The 25,695-nt window shown below is 39.0% G+C and overlaps 1 protein-coding gene across 2 annotated transcripts; it reads left to right on the top strand.

Moving 5' to 3' along the window:
* The first annotated feature begins 106 nt into the window (after positions 1 to 106).
* NDUFS1 (NADH:ubiquinone oxidoreductase core subunit S1) lies at positions 107 to 15,956 on the top strand. Of its 2 annotated transcripts, none has more exons than XM_075093721.1 (19): positions 107 to 385; positions 1,928 to 1,995; positions 2,233 to 2,324; positions 3,763 to 3,870; positions 5,018 to 5,094; positions 5,187 to 5,268; positions 5,378 to 5,508; positions 6,227 to 6,412; positions 6,849 to 6,983; positions 7,386 to 7,500; positions 8,500 to 8,645; positions 9,240 to 9,368; positions 11,176 to 11,305; positions 11,813 to 11,973; positions 13,210 to 13,364; positions 13,961 to 14,136; positions 14,871 to 15,005; positions 15,205 to 15,277; positions 15,596 to 15,956. In XM_075093721.1, exons 2-19 carry the CDS (start codon positions 1,932 to 1,934, stop codon positions 15,685 to 15,687), a joined length of 2,187 nt encoding a protein of 728 aa, XP_074949822.1. In that variant the 5' UTR covers positions 107 to 385; positions 1,928 to 1,931; the 3' UTR covers positions 15,688 to 15,956. The 2 variants fall into 2 exon arrangements, with proteins under 2 accessions (XP_074949822.1, XP_074949823.1); XM_075093722.1 differs by having other exon boundaries at positions 319 to 543.
* Positions 15,957 to 25,695: the final 9,739 nt, after the last annotated feature.

Here is a 25,695-nt window from a genome sequence, read left to right as displayed (position 1 = left end):
TACTTACACGCATAGAGATCCCTCCGCAAGAATAAGCCGCCAAATAGTTCCTTACAGGTTGGTCGCTCCAGCGAGCGGCGTGAGGCGGTCGGAGTACCAGAGGGGCGGGGGAGGACAGGAGTAGTAAGTGCGGAGTTAGTGATAAAGCCCAGGAAGCTTTTCAGTGTTACAAAGGTGCTGTAACATTCCTTGTACTCTGTGTTCCCCCCCGCCCCCGCACGGCTGGCGCCAGCGGAAGTTGCCGGGGTTGGCCGAAGCCAGAAGCGGAAGGAGACGGAAATTTCTGAGGGTGACGCGCCTGACGGTGGCCGAGAAGGCGCGGAGAGTCTGGCGGAAATCGCCGTGTTCCGCCTGTGTCCGGTACCCGACGGAAACGCCCGAAGCGGTGAGTTCCGAAGGTTGCCGAACGCGCGGCTCAGGAAGAGCCGGCGGCTGCTGAGGCTGCCCGTCTCGGAGGCTGCGGGGGGGCTCTGGGGAGCGGCGGACAGGCCCGGGCCTGCCGCCATAGAGCCCGAGACGCCTCCGCCGCCTGTCCCGCCTCAGGTAACGGCGGGGAGCTCGGGTTGCGGCGGCGGCTCCTCTGTTACGGGTGCTCTCCTCCTGTCATGGTTCCCGGTGCCCTTGACGGGCTCAGCCCGCCGGGCAGTGGCGCCTCCAAGGTGACCCCCGCGCCGGGCGGTGTCGCGGGCCCGTGGAGAGCAGAGTCGCCGGGCCGGGGCGGGAACCCCGAGGTGTAGGCCGCCTCCCTGGCTCCCGGCGGGGCGCGGATTGTGCGCCCTCCCGTTTGTTTGTAAACACGGACGGGTGCAGCGAAGCCGCGACCCGTTCTTATCTGCCGCTGTCCCTTCGTCCGCCCTCCCGGCGGCTCCTGCGGGTTGAGGGGCCTCACTCAGCTCGGCTGCCGCTTGTTGGTCGTCGTCACCTGTACCGGCATCGTCACTTGTACCGGTTTTACTGTAAGGTGATATACATACGTGTGAAGTATCGCTACATAGCTACAAAAAGAGAGACGTATCTTGCAGTTTAAGAAAGTAACTTCTTTTTCTTGTAAGAGTACGTCTTGTATGTTTATTGCATGTGTAAGGTCCTGGGGAGGAACAAACCCAGGCACCAGTACAGGCTGGGGACTGAACTACAGGAAAGCGGCTCTGTTGGGAAGGACCTGGGAGTGCTGGTGGACAGCAAGCTGACCCTGAGCCAACAATGTGTCCTTGTGGCCAAAAAGGCCAACGGTATCCTGGGATGCATTAAAAGGAGTGTGGCCAGCAGGTTGAGAGAGGTTATCCTCCCCCTCTACTCTGCCCTAGTGAGACCACATTTGGAGTACTGTGTCTGGTTTTGGACCCCCCAGTTTAAGAAGGACAGGGAACTGCTCGAGCAAGTCCAGCGGAGAGCTACCAAGATGATCAGGGGGCTGGAGCATCTCCCTTATGAGGGAAGGCTGAGGGACTTGGGTTTGTTTAGCTTGGAGAAGACTGAGGGGGAAAATATCTAAAGGGTGTGTGTCAGGACGATGGGACTAAGTTCTTTTCAGTGGTGCCCAGTGACAGGACAGGGGGCAGTGGGCACAAGTTGGAACACAGGAAGTTCCACCTCAATATGAGGAAAAAATTCTTTACTGTGAGGGTGCCAGAGCAGTGGCACAGGCTGCCCAGGGAGGTTGTGGAGTCTCCTTCCCTGGAGACATTCAAAACCCTCCTGGATGCGTTCCTGTGCCCCCTGCTCAAGCAGGGGGGTTGGATAAGATGGTCTCCAGAGGTCCCTTCCAACCCTTACCACTCTGTGATTCTGTGATTCCTCTGCACGTATAGGTGTGGACAGACTTTTTTTGCAACTGGTGCAGCATTTTTTACTTGGCCTGTTTAAAACCTGTCAGCAAAAATTTGAACTGATCAAAACTCACTGCTGTTCTTCTCTCATACCAAAGCACCATGCTTCGACTACCTGCTGTCCGCAGGACCCTAGCTGGGGTCGCCCAGTCCTCCAAAGTGTGTGGTAAGTGTCTCTAATTTATGCGTGTGTGTATAGTGATAGAATTAATGTATTTGTAATTGGATTATTGAAGGGCATGTATTCATACTTTGTTTGCAACTCTGGAAGTCTGTGTTTTGCTTTTTATAGAACTGGAAATATATCAGTACTTTGTAACTGTAAGATAAGGAACATAGGGTCTAACGGTTTGCATCCAGCAGTAACTGAAATTTTTTTGTTTTCTTGTTCTGTATCTCTCAGGACGTACAACTGCAACAGCAGCCAGCAACCAAATTGAGGTGTTTGTGGATGGTCATCCTGTACTGGTGAACCCAGGAACCACAGTACTTCAGGTGGGGGGAGTGGCATACTGAATTTTTCTTGGACTCCCCAAATCACTTTTTTGTAGCATGTTCCATATAGCAAAAAAAAAAGACCCTTTGCATTGTTTCTTGTAATTCCATAGTGATGTTTTTGCTGACTGTGATACAATTTCACATGGCAGAAATCCTTTGGGGGGAGTTCAGTGTTTGAAAAAGAAGCATCTGACATGATTGCCTGAAAGAAGATGCATGCAACTTGGATCCCAACTGCAAAAATGTATCCAATGCAATAACAAGCTTTGATTAAATTGTGGTTGAAATTCTAGCTCTGAACTCTGTGTGACCTGGTTGCCTTTCAGAACCTGTTACTTTTGTATCTTATTAAAGTGGTGTCTCAGGTAAATGAGGGATTTTCTCCTTTAGGTTATTAGTTCTTATGATTTAGAATGCTGATCCTTCACTGCTTTTATTCTTCGCATGGGATGAAATGGAACTTGGATCTCCCAGCCTGTACTAAGCATTGTTACTTTTCAGGCCAAAATTTCAAGCAGATATTTTTCCAGTCTAACTTCTTTCTAAGAAATCATTAAATGGGGACATGGTGTAGTGAGAAGATGAAAGTACATAGTGTTTATTTCAAAATATATCTGTCGTTCTTTGGATACAAGTTACTAATTATTTTGGCATTAGAATGCCCCTATCAGGAGTCTAACGTAATATTTTCTTAAATGCTTTTTTTAATAGGCTTTTGAGTTTTGCTTGCATGTGGTAATTTTTTGTAGAAATCATGAGAAAAATTAGGTCTTGTTAGTTCTTTTTTATTTAATTCAGTGGTGTTTATTCTGGCAGGCATAGCTAGTGCTGTAGCATAGACCCCATCAGCCATGGGGATTTTGTGCAGGAAAGGCTGTTGTCATCTGTTCTCTGAAGTCTGTTGTCTCTGTCCTACCTCTTCTTCAGACGTGTCATGGAAGAATGTTTCTGAGTTTGGAGTTCTACTGAAGTTGAAGATTGACTGTGTTCCAGTATCTTTATAGAGAGTATCCGTGTTGTTAAATTGTCAAAGTCATTATGCCCATTGTTGTTTCCTTTGTATTTTTTCAACTTTTCCTCTGTTATGTGCTTTTTCTTTAAATAATGCATGCTTTCTTTAAAAAGTTATTTTTATTGCTAGTGTCCTATCAAAGAGAATTCTCTCTGTTCTTGGAGGAAAGAATCAAAGAGAGGTCAGTTCTCATTTCCTCAGTTACAAATTTTGGAAAAGCTATGTATGCAATTGTTAACCTGACGTGTTTCTGCTTGATCACTATCTTTTTTTTTACGGTCACTTCTTAAGATAAAAGGTTGAATGCTCTATATTTCTGAGTGCTAACACTGTTATTCTTTGAAAAACTGAGTAATGCTTTATGAGGTGGAACTGAAAGGTCTAACTAAAATTTAATTTTACTTTTTTTCGTATTGTTTATAGGCTTGTGAAAAGGCTGGAATTCAAATACCTCGTTTTTGTTACCATGATCGTCTCTCTGTTGCTGGAAACTGTAGGATGTGTCTTGTGGAAATAGAGAAAGCACCCAAGGTACTGTGTATATTTCCTAGGAATTATGGTTTTCTGCTGTGCTTAGGACCTAGTGTAAATCTTGTAAATAATTGTTTGCACTATCATTAGCACACAAATTGTTGTCATTCAGCTGCTCCGAGCAGGCTTTTCCTTTCTTCCCACTGGATTGCAGTGATTGCCAATGGATCAAAGTCAGTTCTCAGGCTCTTATGGAGTAACTTGCTCCTGGGTGTGAGCACTTGATAGTTGTGTGTTTTCAGTTAGAGATATTTTTATTTTCTGTAATTCAGGCTTCAACTGCGCATTTTCAGCTGATATTATACAAATATTAAACTTCAGATAATGTATGAATTCTGCCTTAGGATTAATGTCTGCAGGTTTGTTCTAGCTAAGTAGAGATTGCAGTTACTTACTAGTTTATATTTTAATGCATTATGTACCATTGATGTCTGTTGTAAAATAGTCATTGACTTCAGAATTGAAGGCTGTCTTTAGCAGTATTAAGAAATCTATGCGGATAGTTGAGGCGTTCTTTTGGAGTTCAGTCTTGGATTACACATTTATATTCACATATAAAACTCTTTAGCACACCTCAATTCTATAGTTTGAGCTTTGTGCCTCTGGAAGTGCTGGGTTGTTGCTGAAGATTGAAGTCATGATGGTCTATCTCGTGATGTAATTGAAAAGTAGGAGGGATTTGTTTTCTGAGCAGGAGTTTTTGTTAATCTTGCAGTCATCCTGTGAAAAAGCTTTATTCTGAGACTCTTTGTATAGGCTTTGTCCAAATAAATGTCTAAAATGATGCATACTCTGAACTTCAGTTCTAGAGGTTTTCCAGATCTCTACTGAATCTCTTTGATTTGCCTTATATCTCTTATAACTGACTTTCTTCTTGCTAGTAACTCCTTGAATTGGAACCTGAAAGTGTAACATTTTCAACTTTGAAAATAAATAAATCACAACTAATTAACCTTTCTATATAGCAGGCTATTTATTAATAAATATGCCTTTCATTGGTTAGATTTTTTTTTTTTTTCCTTGCAGATACGTTTTTATTTCTACAATATGTCTATGTAAGAATTTGGGGGGAGAGGGATGTCGGTGTTTGTGCTCATATTGAGAAGAAATAAGTTGTGTTCATGCTTGCTTTTTATGATGATTGCAGCCAGTTGCTGCTTGTGCCATGCCAGTTATGAAGGGCTGGAACATACTGACAAACTCTGAGAAGTCCAGGAAAGCAAGGTACCTTTCTTTTAGCCTCCTAGTGCTGATTAGTTGTACTGTCTGCTAAATGATGCGAAGTTGACATTAGCTTTAATTCCTGCACCCAACAGAGAGGGTGTAATGGAGTTCCTGCTGGCAAATCACCCATTGGACTGTCCTATCTGTGATCAGGGTGGAGAATGTGATCTGCAGGTAAAACATCCAATTAAAATGTGTAGACTTATGTATTCATATTCTTAGGTGAAATTGTACTGGATATTCCAGCAGCCTGGATATGTCTGTTTTCTGTTGTGTGTTCTAGGATCAATCGATGATGTTTGGCAGTGATAGGAGTAGATTTAGAGAGGGAAAACGTGCAGTGGAGGACAAGAACATTGGCCCGTTAGTCAAAACAATCATGACTCGGTGTATACAGTGCACTCGATGTATCAGGTAATGTCCTTTATTTTTACTGGAGAGAGTTACTAAGGCATATTTATATCAGTTTGTTACTTGTGAAAGAAAGACCATGAGAGGCAGTCAATTTTTCTTATTTCTTTTCTGACTGTACTTCAGATTTTATTTCTGGTAGGGACTGATAGATGGTTTCCCAGAGCTACCAGGCAGCTGTCATGCAGGAAAAAGAGAGGTGGCCAAAACATGCAAGTGAAATCAGAGTTCTACAGGGCAGAACTGGTCCCATGATGTTAGTGGCAGAATGGATTTTAAAACATTGACTTCCTTAACCACAGTTGCAAGATGTATTTATTCCTGACAGCTTCTGGTAGCTTTATTTATGCTGTTCTGCAGTCTTGAGATTCAGTACCAGCAAACTTGAGCCAGATGGAAAAGAATACAACATACCCGCCTATTTCTAGAAAGAACTTGTTAGTTAGGACTAATCTTGGACTCAGACTGTGAAATTCAATAAGCACCAAATTGCTCTGTTTTTTAAATCCATCTAGTTTTTGTAGCCCCCTCTGAATGAAATTCTGCAAATGTGTAGTCCTGCATGTGCTCTGACAAATGTATCTAAACAATTGTTTTCTTTGTCCAGGTGTGTGAATTAAGGCTAACGTTGTATCTTAAGAACACAGATAAGGGTTGAAAAACATGCTGTCTTGCTGTTGTACGTTCCAGATTTGTTTTTCCTTCTTTTTGCATCTGCCAGGTTTGCTAGCGAGGTTGCAGGGGTAGACGACTTGGGAACAACCGGAAGAGGAAATGATATGCAAGTTGGTACTTATGTTGAAAAAATGTTCATGTCTGAGTTATCAGGAAATATTATTGACATCTGCCCAGTTGGTGCTCTCACCTCCAAGCCATATGCCTTTACTGCACGCCCATGGGAGACAAGGTATGTATCTTAACTCATACTGTAGATGCAGCTTTCTCTGTTTCTGTCATACACTTTATCTTAGACTGTGTGCATCCACAATACCAAGGGTTTTCTCTGATTTTTTTTATTCTTAGCATTTTTTGTTGTAGACTTTTCCACTGGCTGAATCTAACACAGATACAGTTTGTAGACTATTCTTCCCTTATTTTTACTCCAAAATGTTTTGGACTTGTAGGTCGCGCTGATTGCTCAGTTAAAAAAAAAGTATATAAAGGAAAATTCCGAATTAATTAACTAAGGAATTGTTGAGGATATTATTTAAAATATCTTGTGAAACTAAGCTCTTATATGTATAGCTAAAGCTAAACCTACAACACTTTTTGTTGTTTGTTTCACAGTCTGTTGCTGCTTGTATATAGAAAACTATAAATGGTTTATTTGTTCTTCTAAACAGGAAGGTAGAGTCAATTGATGTTCTTGATGCGGTTGGAAGCAACATTGTAGTGAGCACAAGAACTGGAGAAGTGATGAGAATTTTGCCAAGGCTGCATGAAGATATCAACGAGGAATGGATATCTGACAAAACAAGGTGTGTGGCAGGTGTTTGTACCCACGTGCGCGTTTATGCATGCATTAAAGGCACACTTTGCAGAACCAGAAATGAGGACAGTAGCACTGACTTCTGAATTCCACTGTTAATATTGCAAAGCTTTAGTGAAGAATAAGGTAAAAGATGTTTTTAATACTGTAATTGAAGTTACTGAGTTTTCTAATGTTTTAATTTTTGTAGCTTTTTTTACAGTAACTTTTTTATTTATATCACATTTTTCTTGCTTGTTTTTGAGAAGGAAAAGGTAAACTTTCAGGAGAAATATTTCTTGTGCTTCTCTTTTCTAACTGCAAGCTGTTAGAAAACTCAGTCTTGGAAAATATTTAGTATACACAATTATTTTGTGTTTGCTTTTTAATACTATTAGTGGTGTTCACTTAGGTTTGCGTATGATGGTCTGAAGCGTCAGAGACTTACTCAGCCAATGATCAAAAATGAGAAAGGACTACTTGTTTATGCCTCATGGGAGGATGTATTAAGTCGTGTTGCTGGTGTGGTAAGAACAATTTTCAATATACATAACATAAAATTGATTTCTAAAGCTGGGCACATTACAATGATTAATATGAAAGCAGTCATATAGAAAAGGGCTTTTTTCTTTAAGGTTAGAGGGGTGCTTTTGACTTCTAATCCATTGTATTTCCACTTAAAGTTCTTCTTTTGAATATTATTTCCTGTTTCATGGATTATGCCATCTGAAGAACTTTATCTTACCATGATTTCATTTCAGGCATTGGGAGAGAAATTACTTTCATTTAAATAGGAAACTAAACTGTTCTTTCAGAAATCTTAGGAGGAAGCAACTTTCCTGAATTACTCTGATCTGCCTGAATACTTCCTTAAATTTATTTAAACTCTGCTATCACCACTTTTGCCATCAAAGCCATTAATTCTGTATTATTTATATTTGAATTATGCTTTCCTCAGTGCTTTCTCTGTGTGGTGATTGATTCTGCTGCACAAATGAAGTGCTGCATGACTGCTCTGGGTTTTGATTAAAAATTTTATGTGGGACAAAGTAGAATTGAATAACTGTAGTTGAACTTTCCTCAAGGATGTTTTTGCCCATGGTACAATAGCAGGATTTGTTACAAAAGCTATTGCTTCTGAGATAATACCTTTGAGTTGAGTTTACTACCTGAGCTTGCGTTACAGAAGTTTGTATTGTCTGTACTGTGACTTCATTAAAGTAAAAGCATTCACCAATCTTCCTCTCCTCACCACACCAAATGAGAATCAGCCACATCTGAGCAATAAGTCGAGTGGGAGAGACTTGCACAGAATGCAGAGAGCTGTTCTTTGCTTATCGTGAGTTCTGAAGGAGCTGGAGTTGCTGCCTTGCAGAAGTCAGATGCTGCTGATCAGTTTGTGCTACTCCAGGCCAGCGGATTGTGCTGCTGGCTTTGGCACATCCTAATGTAACAAACATTTACCTGGCCCAAATGGGAATTTATTTCAATGGTTTCTTTTGCTTACGTTTATACTTTCTCTCCAGCTACAGGCTGTCAAAGGTAAGGAAGCAGCAGCAATTGTAGGAGGTCTGGTGGACGCAGAAGCGCTGATAGCTCTGAAAGACTTATTGAATAGAGTGAATTGTGATATACTCTGCACTGAAGAGGTCTTCCCTACTGCTGGAGCTGGGTAAGAGTTCAGGCAATACTGTAATTAGTATGTTAAACTTTCCAGTCTGCAAATCATCTCATGGTAAGATTCTAAAATGACCAAGGACAGCAATTGCTGATGCGTTAGCAGCTTTTGTTTGAATTTACAATATTAATTTATAGACAGTATTTATGGATTGTGAGTTGACACATAGTATCTAGTACAGCAAGGGTTGCACACTTTACTGTATGTTGAGGCTGCTGCAGTTTAACAGTAGGCTACCAAAAGCCAGTTACACTCTGTTGTAAACTGGATAATTTAGCCTATTTCTATTTGTACTGTGAAAACTACAGTACAATTATGACCTTGTAAACTGTGTAATAACAGATGAATTTTGTGAAGGCTGACAATAACTGTATTGTAATTCAATTAATATTTTGCTGTCTCTGATAATCCTGAAAGAGAGCAGCTCTTACTTTTTATTTCGGTTAGTTATTTGGATGGAGAAATCTCTCCTTTCCCTTTCTCCTCTTGAGAAGAAATATTTTGAGCATCTAGAATCTTTATCACATCTTCGTTCCTTCCCTCTACTGCATTCTCATCAGTTTTCTTTCTTAAATCTTTTTGTTACAGCACAGATTTACGCTCTAACTACCTGCTTAATACCAAGATTGCTGGAGTGGAGGAGGCAGATGTCCTGCTTCTGGTTGGCACCAATCCACGCTTTGAGGCCCCGCTTTTTAATGCCAGAATTCGAAAGAGGTTTGGATTCCTTGCTGGTGATTAAGCATGCAAATCCATCTGGATTTGATACAATGCTCAGGTGGAGCCGCAGGCAGTATGCAGAGGGTGTTCATGCAGATGGACTAACTGGATTTAGTTCACCTTTTAGTAAAGGGAATGGTGATTTATGTGTAGAAAAAGGGGGTCTCTTCTCCCTGTAGTGTATAGCTATGCTTTGTTCATTCTCACTTTGACATTTTCTGCAAGTTCATATACTTAGACATTTATTCATTTGTTATATTACACAGACATCTCAGATTTTCTGTCTTATGGAAGTTTGTTAAAGCATATTCCTTAAAGATTTATTTTCAGCATCAGTTTGCTCCTATTTGTATTGTTGATGTAACAAATCAGACTTGCTGATTTTAGAAGCATTCAAGTTTAACATTTTCTTTGGCAAATAATGTGGCTTTCCCATATTCCCAACTTCTGAACGTAGCTAATTCAACTTCAACAAGATATGTCAGTAGGAGACAACAGGGATTTATAAAAGCCCTGTCTTTCCTAATGCTGGGATCTTCCAAAATACATCATTTTAAACAATGGCAGCCTGAAAATTTTGAGAGGAAAAAATGATGACATTTATGAACTATTCATATATGTCCGTGCTACGAGAAGCTGCAAAAAAGGAAAAATTTCTAACCAGCTAAATTTTTCTCTGTTTAGTTAAGAAATAAGTGGATTCCTAAAACCATGAGCACTGTCAAGTCATAGAATCACAGAATCATTTAGCTTGGAAAGGACCTTCAAGATCATAGAGTCCAACCGTTAACCTAATGCTGCCAAGTCCACCACTAAACCATATCCCTAAGCGCCACATCTGCACATCTTTTAAACACCTCCAGGGATGGTGACTCAACCACTTCCCTGGGCAGCCTGTTCCAATGCTTAACAACCCTTTCAGTGATGAAATTTTTCTTATTATCCAGTCTAAACCTCCCCTGGCACAACTTGAGGCTGTTTCCTCTCATCCTATCACTTGATACTTGGGGGAAGAGACCAACACTCACCTTGCTACAACCCCCTTTCAGTAGTTGTAGAGAGCAATAAGGTCTCCCCTCAGCTTCCTTTTCTCCAGGCTAAACCACCCAAGTTCCCTTAGCTGCTCCTCATAAGACTTGTTCTCTAGAGCTTGTTCACCAGCTTCGTTGCCCTTCTCTGGACACGCTCCAGTATCTCAATGTCTTTCTTGTACTGAGGGGCCCAAAACTGAACACAGTATTCAAGGTGCAGCCTCACCAGGGCCAACTACAGGGGCACAATCACCTCCCTGCTCCTGCTGGCCACACTATTTCTGATACAAGAAATTCTTTCCTCCTACAAATTACTTTAGCTTCAATTCTTCAATTAACTAAGAGTTAAGTCAAGCTAAATGAACTTAATAATAGCTGTAGGTGTGGGGTGGTTTTTGTTTTGTTTGTTTTTGCCTAATACTGGAAAAAGATGGTTTAAAGTTGTAGCACCTAATTTTGTACAACCCATTTTTTCCACTGAATTGGAAAAAAGTTTGAGGGGAGGAGGGAATTGATTTATGAACTTCTCATCTAAGGTGTGTTGCTGCACTGGTGCCAGAATGTACACAGAGAAATAGTCCTTCTAAAAGAAACTTAAGCTTACAGTCAGAATAATGCTAAACTGCATGTTACTGAAACAATGAATGCTGTTTAAAGTACTTTGAAAGAATTTGCATCCTATTTCAAGTTATTGCTAAAATTATAATTAGTGGGTTTGGTTGAGTAAAACTCTTATTTCTTTAACTTTTATAAAATATTTGCTGTGTTTTCAGCTGGCTTCACAACGACTTGCAAGTGGCCCTTGTCGGCTCCCCTGTGAATTTGACCTACACATATGATCATCTAGGAGAGTCCCCACAGATACTCCAGGACATTGCCTCTGGAAAACATGCATTCTCCAAGGTACACACAAGTTACGAGTGTGTCTGCTGAATTTCAGATGTATTGAATAATAATCTGAATTCTCCACAGAGATAGATTTGAAGGGAACTGCCATGTTGTATATGGGGCTATTTGCTTTTAATCAAATGCAGAGATGAGGTGATGATCAGTGTTCGCCAAGTATGTGTGAACAGTTTAATATGTTCAGGTGTGTATTTAATATATTCAGGTGTGTATATTCCTGCAGTGCAGGCAACTCCTGAAATATTTCTTCGTATAAAACAGGCTTTCAGCCACTGCTGTTTCCACTTAAATGTCTGGTTATCAAGAGTATAGTTCTGTATTGACAGGGAAGCATACTGCTTATACCAGTTTCTCTTGGCCTTGTCTCTAAATGAAACAAGAGATTTCAGAACTATAGCTTTGCATGAAAGACTAACATAGAAATTACGGTATTTATTACATTATCTGCACCAAGAATTGTGTTCAGAGCCTTGGAATGAATTTCTTGCTTCTTTACTTGCATAGGTCCTTGACCAGGCCAAGAAGCCAATGGTGGTGGTAGGTAGCGCAGCACTGCAGCGCAGTGACGGAGCAGCTATCCATGCTGCTGTTTCCACCATTGCACAAAATGCCAGGACTAAGAGCGGTGTTGGTTCTGATTGGAAAGTCATGAACATCCTCCACAGGTTTGCTTTAAAGCTTTTTTGGGAGCTACTTTCATTCATGCTGGGCCTATGCAAGGAGTACAAACTAGCAGAAACTTTTTAATAAAAATGGGTTCCTTGACATGGCAAACTTTTCAGTTGACAGCTGACCCAAACTAGCCAAAGGGGTATTCCATACCATATGATGTCATACCCAGTATATAAGCTGGGGGGTGTGGGCCAGGGGCAGTGACCACTGCTCGGGGACTGGCTGGCCATTGGTTGGCAGGTGAGCAACTGCACTGTGCCTCACTTGCTTTGTTTATTATTATTAATATTAATATTAATATTATTATTAATAATAATGATGCTACTACTACTACTACTATTTTTTAAATTTCTGTTATTAAACTGCTCTTATCTCAACCCATGAGTTTTCTCACTTCTAATCTTCCAGTTCTCTCCCCCATCCCACTGAGGGGGAGTAAGCGAGTGGCTGTATGGTGCTTAGTTGCTGGCTGGGGTTAGACCATGACAATCTAGTATTACTGACTTTCATGCTTTTGGTCCACCATCCTCTCTACCTTAAGTTAAGCAACATAACTTAACTTATTGGGATGTCTGACTATATCAGACAAACATGAGTGACATTGAAAGATCCGTACCCTACAGAGAGAATGTTTTTTCTTTTAAATATAATTGTAAGTCTGGCACCTGATTTTGCAGGATATGCAAAACTGTTTTGGAAACAAAAGAGAGTGCCAGAAAATGAGAATGATTTTTTCATTCTTTTAACAATATTTTTATGTGTGAATAAATGAATAGTGATGAAATAGTGGTCTTAAGTCTTAAATGCTTCAGAGTAGCTGATGGTCCAGTAGCTCACATCTTCCATGTGAGTGCCCTAAATAAAAGGCCTGTTGAGTTCATTTCATAGCTGAGATGTGAACCTTGATGTTCCAGATAACAAATGAGCTGTCTGCCACTAGGCCCTGACCTGGAATATCTGCCTTTACTTTGCTATCCCATCTTAAATAGGTGAGATGCCCCGTGCAAACTTCAACTGCCATCAGTTTGTCAAAATGCAAAACCAACCTGATGTTCTGCCAAATACTCTGTCAAATTTTTCAGTTGCCTTTATGCTTCATTTTTTCCTGTTACTGTTAGAGACCTCTTGTGTCCCTCCTAAATATTTAGTCAAAAAAAGAAGCTAGGTCTGGTCCGATGGGAGAGGGAGAACTCTGAAATAACTTAGTCATAATGTGTTTGTTCCTACAGGGTTGCAAGCCAGGTAGCTGCTTTGGATCTGGGTTTCAAACCAGGAGTGGAAGCAATCAGGAAAAATCCTCCCAAAGTATTGTATCTCTTGGGAGCAGATTCAGGCTGTATAACACGTCAGGATTTGCCAAAGGGCTGTTTTATCATCTATCAAGGTACTTCGTAGATGTAAATTAAGAAATGTTGCTATCTAGTAGATAGAGAGAAAGCCTAAACAGTGGCATACTCTTACAAACATATCTGACCCTTTGATAATTTATAGCCTTTATTTTCTGCCAAGAAATAGAACTTCCAACACATAACTGAGATACTGGTTACCTATTTTTTAGGTAAAAATGAGAAACTGTTGATGAGTAATAAGGAAATATAAACAGTTTTGTCTTCTGGAGCATAGTTTCAAATGTGGCAGACAAAATGGTGTTGGTTCCCAGCTGTTCTGTCATACCAAAACATGGTCTTACCTTAATGCACTAAACATCTTTGTTCCAGGAGCCCCCCAAGCTGAGTGACTGTAGAGACTGAACTAACATTTACTACTGCTTGTAGTTCATTCATTGTCCCCAAAGATTAGGCAAGTAAGACCTTGGAGCAGTCGGCCTAATAGGCTTTATATTACTGGTTAAGTGAACCTTAGAAACTCCTTTTTTCTGGGAACAGAGAAATTCTGTATTTTTAGTAAAGCATTTCTTTTCATTTTGATTCACTTAGGTCTTACGTGGTTGCATATTGTTTCCTCTTTCCGTGTGTTTAGGACATCATGGGGATGTGGGAGCTCCCATGGCTGATGTTATTCTCCCAGGAGCAGCATATACAGAGAAGGCAGCCACATATGTGAATACTGAGGGTAGGGCCCAGCAGACAAGAGTAGCAGTAACACCTCCTGGGATGGCAAGGGAAGACTGGAGAATTATTAGAGCTATCTCTGAGGTACTGTTGCTGTTATAAATTACTTCTAATAAAAGTATACTGAGAGGTTAAGTTCCTTTTGTATTGAGAAGTGTTTCCAAAAAAATGTACATGTTCAGGGAAATGCATGACTGTAGTCTTAAGAAGCAATGTTTTGTATTGAATCCTCTGTTAATTCTGTGAGTTAAATCATATTGTTTCCCTTTTGAGGATAGTACTAACATTATAGCTGCTGTATGCCATTGGAATGCATAATGGGTGAACCTTGTCTGCAAAATCGTCGTGAAATGCTTTAGAGGAAACTGGTGGGAGGATGCAGTTTCTTTCTTTTTAGAAAGAAAACAGCATGAACTCTGAGGACAGGATCTGGTATTGTTGGATAAGGTGAAATACGTGCTTGCTAGTCACTGGAAACAAGATACATTGATAATTGCATCAACTTTTATCACATTTGGTGGTAAGGTAGGGAAAGTACAAGTGACATCTGTATGGAAGGAGAAAAGTACTTATTTTCTTCCTTTGTATAGCAAACAGGACAGCCTAGTTTTTAACATGGGGAAGTCTTAACTGTAGGCATCAGAAGTCCAACAGAACACTATGACTTTGCTTTAGTATGTACATTGTAACTACTTGTGTTTTCAGGAGTGTAGATTTTTCCTGATTTTACTTTAGGTATGTTAATGGCTTAGTAACCTAAACCACTACATATTAAATCCCTAGACTTGATGGCATTTTTTTTTTGGTGAATCTCTTAGCTGGCTGGTATGACCTTGCCTTACGAGAACCTTGATCAAATACGGAAGCGTTTAGAAGAAGTATCTCCTAATCTGGTTCGATACGATGATGTGGAAGAGGCTAACTACTTCAACCAGGCAAATGAACTGTCAAAGGTAATCAAAACTGAAGCATCTGGGGCATGATGTAGTGCTGTTACACAGCTTGATGCTTTTTAAAGAAATGGGCCTTCTTCATATGTAGTACTACAAGCATTCTTTGACCTGCACTTAATGCAGAATTCACTCAACAAATGTTTTGGTAACAAGTTCCTATCATAAAGCTGACTTTCTTTTTTTTCCTTTCCTGCCACAGTTAGTGAAGCAACAGCTTCTTGCTGATCCTCTTGTTCCTCCTCAGCTCACAATAAAGGACTTTTATATGACAGGTATGTATAGTATGGCCTTTCCATTCTGAAATCAGCAATGCATTTTGCTTAGCTTTACAATAGGATTCATATGAGGCATTTAAAGCTTTCCACTAAGACATGTAGGATTTGAGTCTTTTGAAGAAACAAAATTCGCCAGTAAAATGATTTGGAATTTGTAGAAAGCACAGACTATTGGGACTATATTTTCAATTAAACAATTTTCTTCACCCTCTTTGCATGCAGTCCTGTATTAAATCTCTTTTACATTGTGTCTGTGTCATTTTTAAAATGAACAGTTATAACACAGTAATGTGTGTTTGGATTTTTTTTCCCCAGATTCAATCAGCAGAGCATCCCAGACAATGGCCAAGTGTGTGAAAGCTGTTGTTGAAGGTGCTCATGCAGTGGAAGAGCCAACCATCTGCTAGAGACTTATCAGACTGCTACACCTCCATCCAAGTACTTGTTGCAGTTAACTGCTGTGACTGATATATTTTTTTTCAAAATCTATTTACTAGGCTGTTGTATTTTTCTTTTCTTCATTCACTTAATTCAGTTTTTCATTTTCATCAGTTCAAATAGTCCCATAATATTATAGGACTGTTGTTGTGTCTGGGAGGACATGCAGCACTCAACTTACTGTACCCAGAGCAGAGTATGTGTTGATTGTATACAAATAAATTATAATACCAACCGATCCATTACCTGTGTAATTCATACAGCTCACACCTCTTGCATGAAAAGAACTTAGTAAGCAACTCAGACTCAGTAAGTCTTGATTTGCGAGGAACAAGTCTACATGGCAAAAATACTAGATTGTAACCTTCCAGAGTATCCAGCTGTCTTAATTTTAAGCACTGGTGAGAGTGTGAATATGCTATTTTTGTAATGCATTTTCAGAGCAAGTTGTACCGCTTTTAAGCCAAGCATACCTGGTTTATGTCAGTGTTCAGACCTATCACTGCTCTAGATACTTGTGTATTTCTCCATTTTGTTTCAATTGAGAAACTACTCATGGAGGAAGTAAGAATAATGTTGATGTTGTGAAAAAGAAAAGTGACTTTTTACACAGCTTCCTCATATTGAGCTGCTTTAAAATTGAGCAAAAATATTAAAGGCCTTTCGCTATACCAGTTCAGATACAGAAAAGATCACAGAATAGTTTCTCTGCACTGATCTTTTTATAGCAAAGAAGGGGAAGGGGTTGTGTGTGGTGGTTTTTGTGGGTTTGGGTTTTTTATTAAGCTTTAGAATGACTTCAGAACAGTGACTCTCTCCACTGTTATGTTGGTTAACGTAAGTTTGGAATAAGGATAGCTTCCTTTTCAATGGGCTACTAGGGTAATAAGGTTTAGAGTAATCCTTCCAGCAATCATGCAAATGGGAACAGTATCGTAAAGCCATCACTTCCAACTTTATTAAAAAAAAAAAATTAATTTTGCATGAGGAAAAAAGCTACATATTCCAGTGTAGAATGTGTAGAATAACCCTGAGTGCATAACAGTGCTGCTATAGAAGCCTTAGCTTTATAGAATTCCTTTTTTCTTCCATGCTTGAAATTTTTCAGTAACAAGCAAATAATTTTTAAAAAATTGTTTTCATTCTACCCAGGAAGAAAATTATCATCTTGGTTATCCTGGTATAGCCCAGTGTCCTTACGCTCGCTGACTGAGTCTTAAATATTGGGCAGTGCTTGCCTCAGCCTGCCATCTTCTACATACCAACAGGGTCGGTTCTCCTGGTGGTACAAAATACAGACAACTATTCACTTTATTCAAAGATACTACTATGCATGTTAACAAGACATCTAGAAATAGTGTTGTCTGTTTTTAATGTGGCAGTTCACAGGACCCCATAGTGTGTATGTCCACATGTGTGACCAAGTAGAGCATAAAACCTTCATGTTGTCTGTGTGGAACGTTACTTCTTTAGGAGGAAGAGGTGTTTATGGCTTGGACATAGCAAAAGAATGTGTGTGAGAACATATGCCAAAGCAAGGCAGTTGGCTCCTCTCACAGATGGTAGGTTTAACAGGAAAGGATGTAGCTGAATCCTATATTCAGTAAAACATTTGGTTCTCAGGTTCCTAGGATGAAAACCCTTTTTTTCCCTCCTGAAAATCCATGTTGTACAAACACAGAGGAATAATTTCAGCTGTGCAACAATTCAATTATAACTTCTTCACTTCAAAATTTCTAAAGGTTCAAAAGCTTTAGAGATTTGGTGTTTTTTGGTCTTAAATGTTACAGCATTATTTAACTCTGGGAGCTCTGCCACACATTACTTTTTGGTTGGTGGTTTGTTTGTGGTTGTTTGGTTGGTGGTTTTTTAAATTTTTTTTTTTAAAGCTCTGCATCCTTCAGGGAGTGTATATAGGAGATCCTTATTTCTATTCACAAAGTGTCTAGCCCCTACCTTGAAAGACAAAAAGGATAAGTAGTACATGCAGTGCTGTCTGTCCTGCTTCCACCCTCTTCCCCAACCTATCTAATCACCAAGTACAGAACTTTTCAGCCAAACTTTATAATAGTCTCAAGGCTCTCTACAAGTGTGACTCTTGGAAACTAGATAGTAATGAGAAATGTAAATTAGCATTCTTATCAACTGAGTTTATAGTGTAGCCCTTCGCTTATCTCTTCTGTTTGTTCGGGTGGCTGGACAGTCAGTGCACATGTGGACTTTTGCCCAGCCAGCGATAAAAGGTTAGTGGGGGTCTGCAAAGGAATGGAAGCCATGTAGCTTGGGCAAAGTATTGGAACAGAAAACTACAGAAACAGAGATATTCATGCAACTTAGTTCTGTTTAGTTAAAAAAAAAAAGTTAGCAGTTAGTGCTACTATTTGCTGGTTCAGAAGCTGCAACCTCAGATTAAAGCAGAGCATTATGAGAAGGCAGCAATGAATTGCTGGGATGATGGGAGATGAACATGCTCAAAGTATTCTTCTTGGCTGTTAAAGTAAAGGCTTATCAGCTAGGTGATACATTGCCTGAATGTCCCATTCAGCTGATGCAGCTAATATCCAAATGCCATGTTGGTGGGTGCACTTATCCAGATTCTGTTGGGGGGTGGGCAGGGGGTTTATTTTACTTTATTTTAAAGCTAAGACCAGAACTGAACGATATTAAATTCCCCAAATGCAGCCGTAATACCACCTAGTGGCCAACTGGCAGAATGTCTCACCGGTTGCATCACGCGTTACGGTCTAGTAACCTTCAGCTCACTTCCTCGTGTACACTCCTGCCTGCACAGACAGCACGAGAAAGGACAGGTATTATGTCTGGGAGAGAGATGGACGGGTTTAGTCATTAAATACCTTCTTCTCTCAACACAGCACTCTGTCACCATAACTCTTGCATGCAAGCAATTATCGCCAAACATGGCTTAGATTAAACCTTGCCTTTATGTAGCCTTGTCTTCAGCAGAAGGTTGTAGGGAGTGGAGAAGGGTGGGTTAATTCAAGGTAAAACCCTACTAAGCACTTGTATTTTCAAGCACGTTTAGACCAGGTTAACACAAACAGTCAGATTGTCTTTTTGTATTTTACTGCAGGCAGAATTAAGCATCTAAGTCTAAAGCTGTGATTTTAAAACAAACAACAAAATTTTTTTAAAAACCCTGTTCAACAGCCACCTTCCCGGAACCACCAGCATCCCATGGGTATACCCCTACAGTTCCAGAGGGAGACTGCTTTAAATCCTGGGCAATTTAGCGAGCTGCTTGAATAAAAAGAAACCAGACAACGTGGTCCCAAATGGAAGGCAAATCAAACTGTGGTATGTTCTCAGCAAGACTCTTAAACAGCCAACAAAACTAGGCCATTCATAAAAATAGTTGCAACTGACTCTTTTTTTTTAAATGTATTTTGAAGTGTAGCTCAAGGCAGAAAAGGAAGTGTCTGTAGCATTTCCCCAGGAAGTAAAAGATTTGGGATCAACACCTCTTCTGATGCGGATAGATTCTTGCAAGACAGTAGCTGTTATTTGCTTGGTTGGGGGATGTGCTGGATATTACTGTTGAAGCCAGTAGAAAAGCAGCTCAGATTCATAGGGCTAAAGAAAAAGAGCAGCAGCCTGGCATCAGCCTTAATCAAAAAGAAAAGGTAATAAAACCTCATACCCATCCCTGTCCCCACACACCTGCTCCTCATAAAATACTCCAAACAATGGCTAAGCCAAAACATCCTCTCCCAAAACAAGAGTGTCTCTTAATAATGATTTGGTTTTCTGTCCTTCAAATATGCAATTAGATTGAATCACTTTCAGTGATGAAGGATTGAAAGACTGACTCTTTCAAGGAACTGACAGGACATGAACAGAAAAAGCGCTAACAAGCTAACCGATAGAAGAGGACTTAGTTGTGACTACCACTGTGGAAAAAAAATTAGCAGTGAGTAATCAGGGAGTTACAGAGAGCACCAAAAAGTTAAGGACTTCACTAACAACTGAAGTAAGGTTTTTTTCAGGAGTACAAGAACATGTTTTATGGGGTAAGTTCTCCCAGAGTTACCCAAAAAGTTTTAAAGCAGTTTTAAAATTCCTGTTTAGAAAAACCCCAAACTTATTATCAATGTATTAATTGATATTAACAGATTATTATTATTAAAATGTCAGATGGGCACAGGTACCTTTAGGAATGAAACACTGAGGTTTACAGTCAGTCACAAGGAAGATATTTTTCAGAAACAAACACTGAATCCTTCGTTGTGTGTGTGGGCTTATGCAAGTCATCGTCCTCTCTGTTGTATAAGGTTTTAACCAAAAGACACTTTACAGTAACGCATATTAGCTGATGGAGTGATTTCTGCAAATGTGTCCCAAAGTACCTGGGTATCCCCAGCTCCCCACAGCTGAGCACAACAGTGGAATGGCACGGAGAATTTTTATATATATACATAAAACCTAGCGATTTAAACTCTCTAGGAGTGACTCCATAATGAGCAAAGCCTGCTATGCTCAATAAACACTGTTAATAAATGTTTTCCCCTGGATACATGCAAGCATCCATTCTCGGTGCCTAATGCTGAGAAGCCTACTGAGACTGAGGCCTCTTTGCATAGTAAGACATAATAACTGGTAGAGACATCCCCTCGCTCTGATGCTAATGCTGAATTTTGAATATACTTAACTAATATTTCAAATAAATAATTTTATTTCATCTTGTCATCTTCTGTATACCTTTGTCTGTGTTTGAAATGGATCAGAGATTAGAACCATGCATCAAAAAGAAACATTCTAAGAGCAAAATGCTTCATGTATAACAAATAACTTTCAAAATCCACTGTGATCTCATGACCTTAGAGTCTAATTAAGCCTTATGCTTTAATGTTATCTCAACTCCTAACTATTTTTGAAAAATCCTGTCCTGCATGCTTTTCACTTCTGAATTATCCACCACAGGATATTCCACACCTTTGTTGGAAGCATCGTATAGTGGCTACTCTCAGAGGACTAAGAGATAGCTGATTTGGTCCAGAGCGGGAACTCTCATCTTTCCAAACTGCAGTGATGACCAAGACCCACTCTAACGTGAACGTATATGATCACTGAACTAAGAGCAGAAAGAAGGACTGGTGATGAAGTGTGTAGCTTCTTAGCTGCTACAATTACAGCTAATGAAATATCGATAGACAGAAAGGGATAGTAAAAATGCAGTAGTATACTTTGAATTAACAGTGGACTTCCCAGTAAAATGGGACTGCATTAGAGCATTCTGCTGGGACAGTTTATTCCATTTATCTGTTGTTTATTTAAACCCGTCCCCACAGATGCCCATCATCTACTCTGGACAACCTTCCCACAGTTAATAGTCTTACTATTTTGTCTTTGGTGAGCCTTAGGAAGACAATACCATTTATTTAATGCAGATTACAATACACATTGATAACAAAGAACAGATTAGTTAAGACTTAGTTAATTACTATTTTCAGTACAATTCACTATCAATTAATTAGATTATCATGCAATAGCTGGCATATGTCTGCTCCCAATTGGTTAAATACTTCTGCAACTATACTACTAAAATCCACAGCAAAGTTCCCATTGCTCCAATAAGCTTTAATGAAGCCCCTAAGACTCAGGAAAACAAGGCCAGTCATCTGCACTTTGTGTTGCTTTGCTAGCATTTTAGGACTGTAGATGAAGTAAAGCAAAGTTCCCGTCCTACATATGGCTTGTCCTATACTTTCAGCTGTGCTATCTGCCACGTAGGAGTGCACCTCATGGATTTGAGGGGGTTTAGCAGCCGAATGAAGAAACTGAATTTATGCCATAACTTGGGTGTATTTGCTTTAGAAAAAACCTTAGACTGAACACAATGTTTTTAGTACAGGGACCTATACTTCAGTGTTTGGAAAAGTGGCAAAAAGCATGCCAGTTACCAAATAAGTACTACTGCAGCAGACAGTTATCCAACTGAAAGTCAGACTGCTAGAGACAACCACTGCAATAAAATTTCCATGTTAACGAATTGTTGAAAAATAAGAACAAGCATTTTTCAGTAATATTATGCTGGGCTTTAATGGTTAGCTTGGCCCCAGAACTTACCACAATTAAGTAAACCAACACCACATAAAACTGCTGCTCAAGACATTGCTTAGGAGAATGTGTCTAGTAATAATTTCGGGTTTTATTTAATTTGTCATCCTTTTCAGTGTTTAAACACCTAAAGAAAAGATCTATACAAATGCGACTCACATCTATACTCTTAAAGTTGTTCCTCCCCTTTACAATATTCATCTGCATTTTAAATAAATTGTGGATCCCTTCCACAAGCATTTGAAGACAATGGAACTGTCTCCTCAGAACGTATGTGTCTTTCAAGGAATAATACCAAGATGCTGACATTATAACACTATTTGCTGAAAACTCCATACTTCACCACAAGCACAGTGCCTAAGTCACGCTCCAGAAATTCCTAAGGTCTGAACTGGTTGTGCATATGACCTTGGGAGAGAGTCAAGGTTCATTTCTTGATGCAGCATCCTCCCATAACTGGTATATAACCTAAAGCACCTATTCCATTATATTTATTAGACACACAAAGCTTATTCATGATGTCACTGCCCTCTGTCTCACTATTAATACCAGTGAGACACATCAGTGAAGTATGCCTCATTACCTAGAAACTAGTGATCTAGGGAACATTAATGTTCTTTGACCACTCTGTGCTCAAGTGTACAATACGTTTACTGGCTGGAGCAGTTGGTCCAAGGATGCAGCCACTTTAAAGTCAGGGCAGACAGACCTATTCTGCAATGAAGAAATGGAACTTCCAGAATACAATTCTTCGTGGTGTACAGGGAGCGTTTCTTGCTTTGGGTTTACGCACCGTCCTTGAACAGGAGTCTTACAGTCCCATTTGCTCCCCAGCATAATTTCAGAGCGCTGCTCTACTTTACCAAAATGATGCATCTCTCAACTTGGAGAAAAGTCTTATCCATAAAGATAAACAAATCTTTTTTTAAAACTTCTTTCAATTCTGCATTACTAAAGCTAGCAGACTTTGCTCCTTTAGGGTGTTACTGTATAACATTTTGTTGTCAGCAAAATTAAAATAATATTTGCAATTTTTAGTAAATTACTGGAAAGCAAATCTTTTTGATCCTCTCAGGTAAATAAAGTTTTGTTAAATAAACTCCTCCATCCATAACGTACAGATTTTAGTTTCTCTGTTGAATGATTACACAAGTCCATGTAATTAAGATCTAGTGAATTGTCTTCTTTACCTTGTCCTCCTTACAATGATTTTTTTTTTGTACAAGACTAAAAAATATCCCATTTGAGATTTCCTATTCCAAACTAATTCAAAATGTTTCTCCTTTCCCTTAGCATTAAGCTTTTCGCTTTGCTATTAACATACATCAAATAGATTTCAGGAGGTCACCAGAATGTGTAATGCTACTGTGATGCACGTTTAAATTTAGGCATGCAAGCAATTGGATTAAAGTCAGTATCTTCAAAGTCAAGCACATATGCCAAAGAAAGGGTTTAATATTGTTTCTGTGTTCAGGTTCTCAAGTGCTTTCACAGCCATTTTTCTAACATGTATCATCTGCATCCCATTTAAGAAAAAACACTAAGATAACCCTCAGCGTGCTGTACAGATATTCTTAAGAGTATCATGGAAAGACTCAGTATACACCAGTTGTTCATGGTATCCCTCTCTTCCTAAAACTAAAAATTTCTTAATAGTGCAATAAAGAGAACTAACTTGAATTATAGATGAATTATACTGAACTACTGAATTACAGTTAAAAGTAGCAATTCTCTTGTTTAACATAATACCAGATACAAGAAGTCACTTAGTGCAGAAACTTGAATGCAGTACTGTAGCAAAACATTATCAACTCGGTAAGAGTTTTACACAAGTCAGTATCGAGTGATTCTTCACACACTTCTGAATTATTAATCAGGCCTGCAAGCACTTGCAAACTGGGGCCTGAGAATTTGGTCCTTTATTTATTTAGAATAAGAGAAAATGAAATATTAGTTTGTGCTGCATCTGCTGAATTTCTGAATCCACTGAGATAATTTATTTGTAATATTTCAAAAGGATTTTGGTTTTAGTCATCCCGTATATGACTAACATTTATAACCCCTGACATTCCTGTAACAAATTTTAGATACAGAATAGAAAAGTATTTTTTGTTTAAATATGTTACAGAAAGGATCATTATACTTCATGCTCCAAAGCACACAAAAATGACTGGCAGGATTATGAAGTACCCTAATTATCACATTACTTCTATACAAAATCTTTTAAAATATTACATAGGAGCAACGTATTTAATTATTTTTTGTTTTTCTAATGTCAGTGCAGAATAATGCATTTAATGGATTAATAAATTGATGCAGGAAAACATCTCCTATGCAGTAACTCCATAGAACATAATACGCTGGATTATTAATCTATGCTAGGTAGACCAACCATAATTTCAAAAAATTCCTGCTGAACAAAAAATACACCATTTGACAGAAAGAGCAGATGACTTTTAATTATACTTTAAGTTATCTAAACAAAAGCCCACTATAAACACACAAACGATGCTCACTATATTAGCTAGGCAAACTCATAAAAGTATGTTTTGAAAACGGAACGTATCAAGATTCAGGAATTTATTTTTTTTTGTTAAGATTACAGTAACTGAGCTAAAACAACGTGTTTCAGATTTGACAGAGGACGGGGAGAGGTTGATAAAATATTAAGGAATTGAATACCTTCATTCATATGACCTTAGTCTGACTGCAGTCCAATTAGCCTACATTACCTGATTAATTTTTACAACTGAAAAAACTTAAATAATTTTTTTTAGTGTATAGCTCATTAGTTTCCTCATTATTTCCTCTTCCTTTAGGACAAATAAAAAGGCATCTTTGCAGTTCATCTCTGAACAGGGTTGTGCATAATCCCATTTCAAGAAATCTTATCACAGGTCTGCTGAATACAGTGATCAGTGTCCTCACTTACAGATACACGGTAGCATCTCACATTGTTCTGACAGCATTTCATATATTTTTTACAACCTAATAAAGACATCTGCAACAAAGAAAAACACGACTATTTTATATTACAAGGTATTGTAGTATAAATTAATAATACTCCTCAACTCTGTAAAGACAAAGTCAGGAATAATAGTATTCATAAGTATCAGGAACAAAGCCCTCAAATCAAAACAGTAGCTTAAAAAGAACCAAAACGGATTTTAGAAGGCTGCAAAGTGCTTTGAAAACATTAAAACCAAAACTCAACTATTTCCTCCAAATTTCTTGCTATAAGCTTTATTTTTTCACATCCCATCCTGAAAGGCAGACAATGCTAAATTTATGACAGATTAGCAGAATTTCTTAGACATATATCACTTCCATTAAATCCCCCATAGCTTCTCTACATGGCCTACTCTAGAAAAAAAATAAGAATTAAAATTTAAAAATAGGTGTTTTTTCCTACCTGTACATACAGTTTTATTTGCAATACCTTGAGAGAGAGAAAGACGTAACGGTACAGTTACACCAAACTATTCCACATCAATCTCAGCTGTTCTACTGAGAGTATAAGTATAAAAAAAAAAGTTACAGTAACTTTCACAATTACACACTAAATTTTAGAGCTATCACACAACGACAGAAAAATTTATCAACTTTATAAATTACAGGAAAAAACCCACGAATTTTTAGTTATTAAAGAAAATTAAAGTTACTAAAAATATATTTTTTACCGTACCTCCTTTTAATTATTTTTTCCAGAAAGCTGATCTTAACAGGTTATAAAAAATGTATTCCTTCAGCCATACGCCTTTGTATTTTATTTTTATTTAAAATAAAAAGTCACATAAATTATAAAAAAATTGGTTTTCGCCATTTGGCTCCCTCCCCCAAATTGACACTTTATAAAAACCTTCTGTACTTCTTTTCCCCCTCCCTCTCTCCCTCTCTACTAC

This window comes from Phalacrocorax aristotelis, chromosome 5 (assembly GCF_949628215.1).
Source record: "Phalacrocorax aristotelis chromosome 5, bGulAri2.1, whole genome shotgun sequence".
In the NCBI taxonomy this organism is placed as follows: domain Eukaryota; kingdom Metazoa; phylum Chordata; class Aves; order Suliformes; family Phalacrocoracidae; genus Phalacrocorax; species Phalacrocorax aristotelis.
Note: the sequence above shows the minus strand (reverse complement) of the source record. Positions and strands in the feature narration are given on the sequence as shown.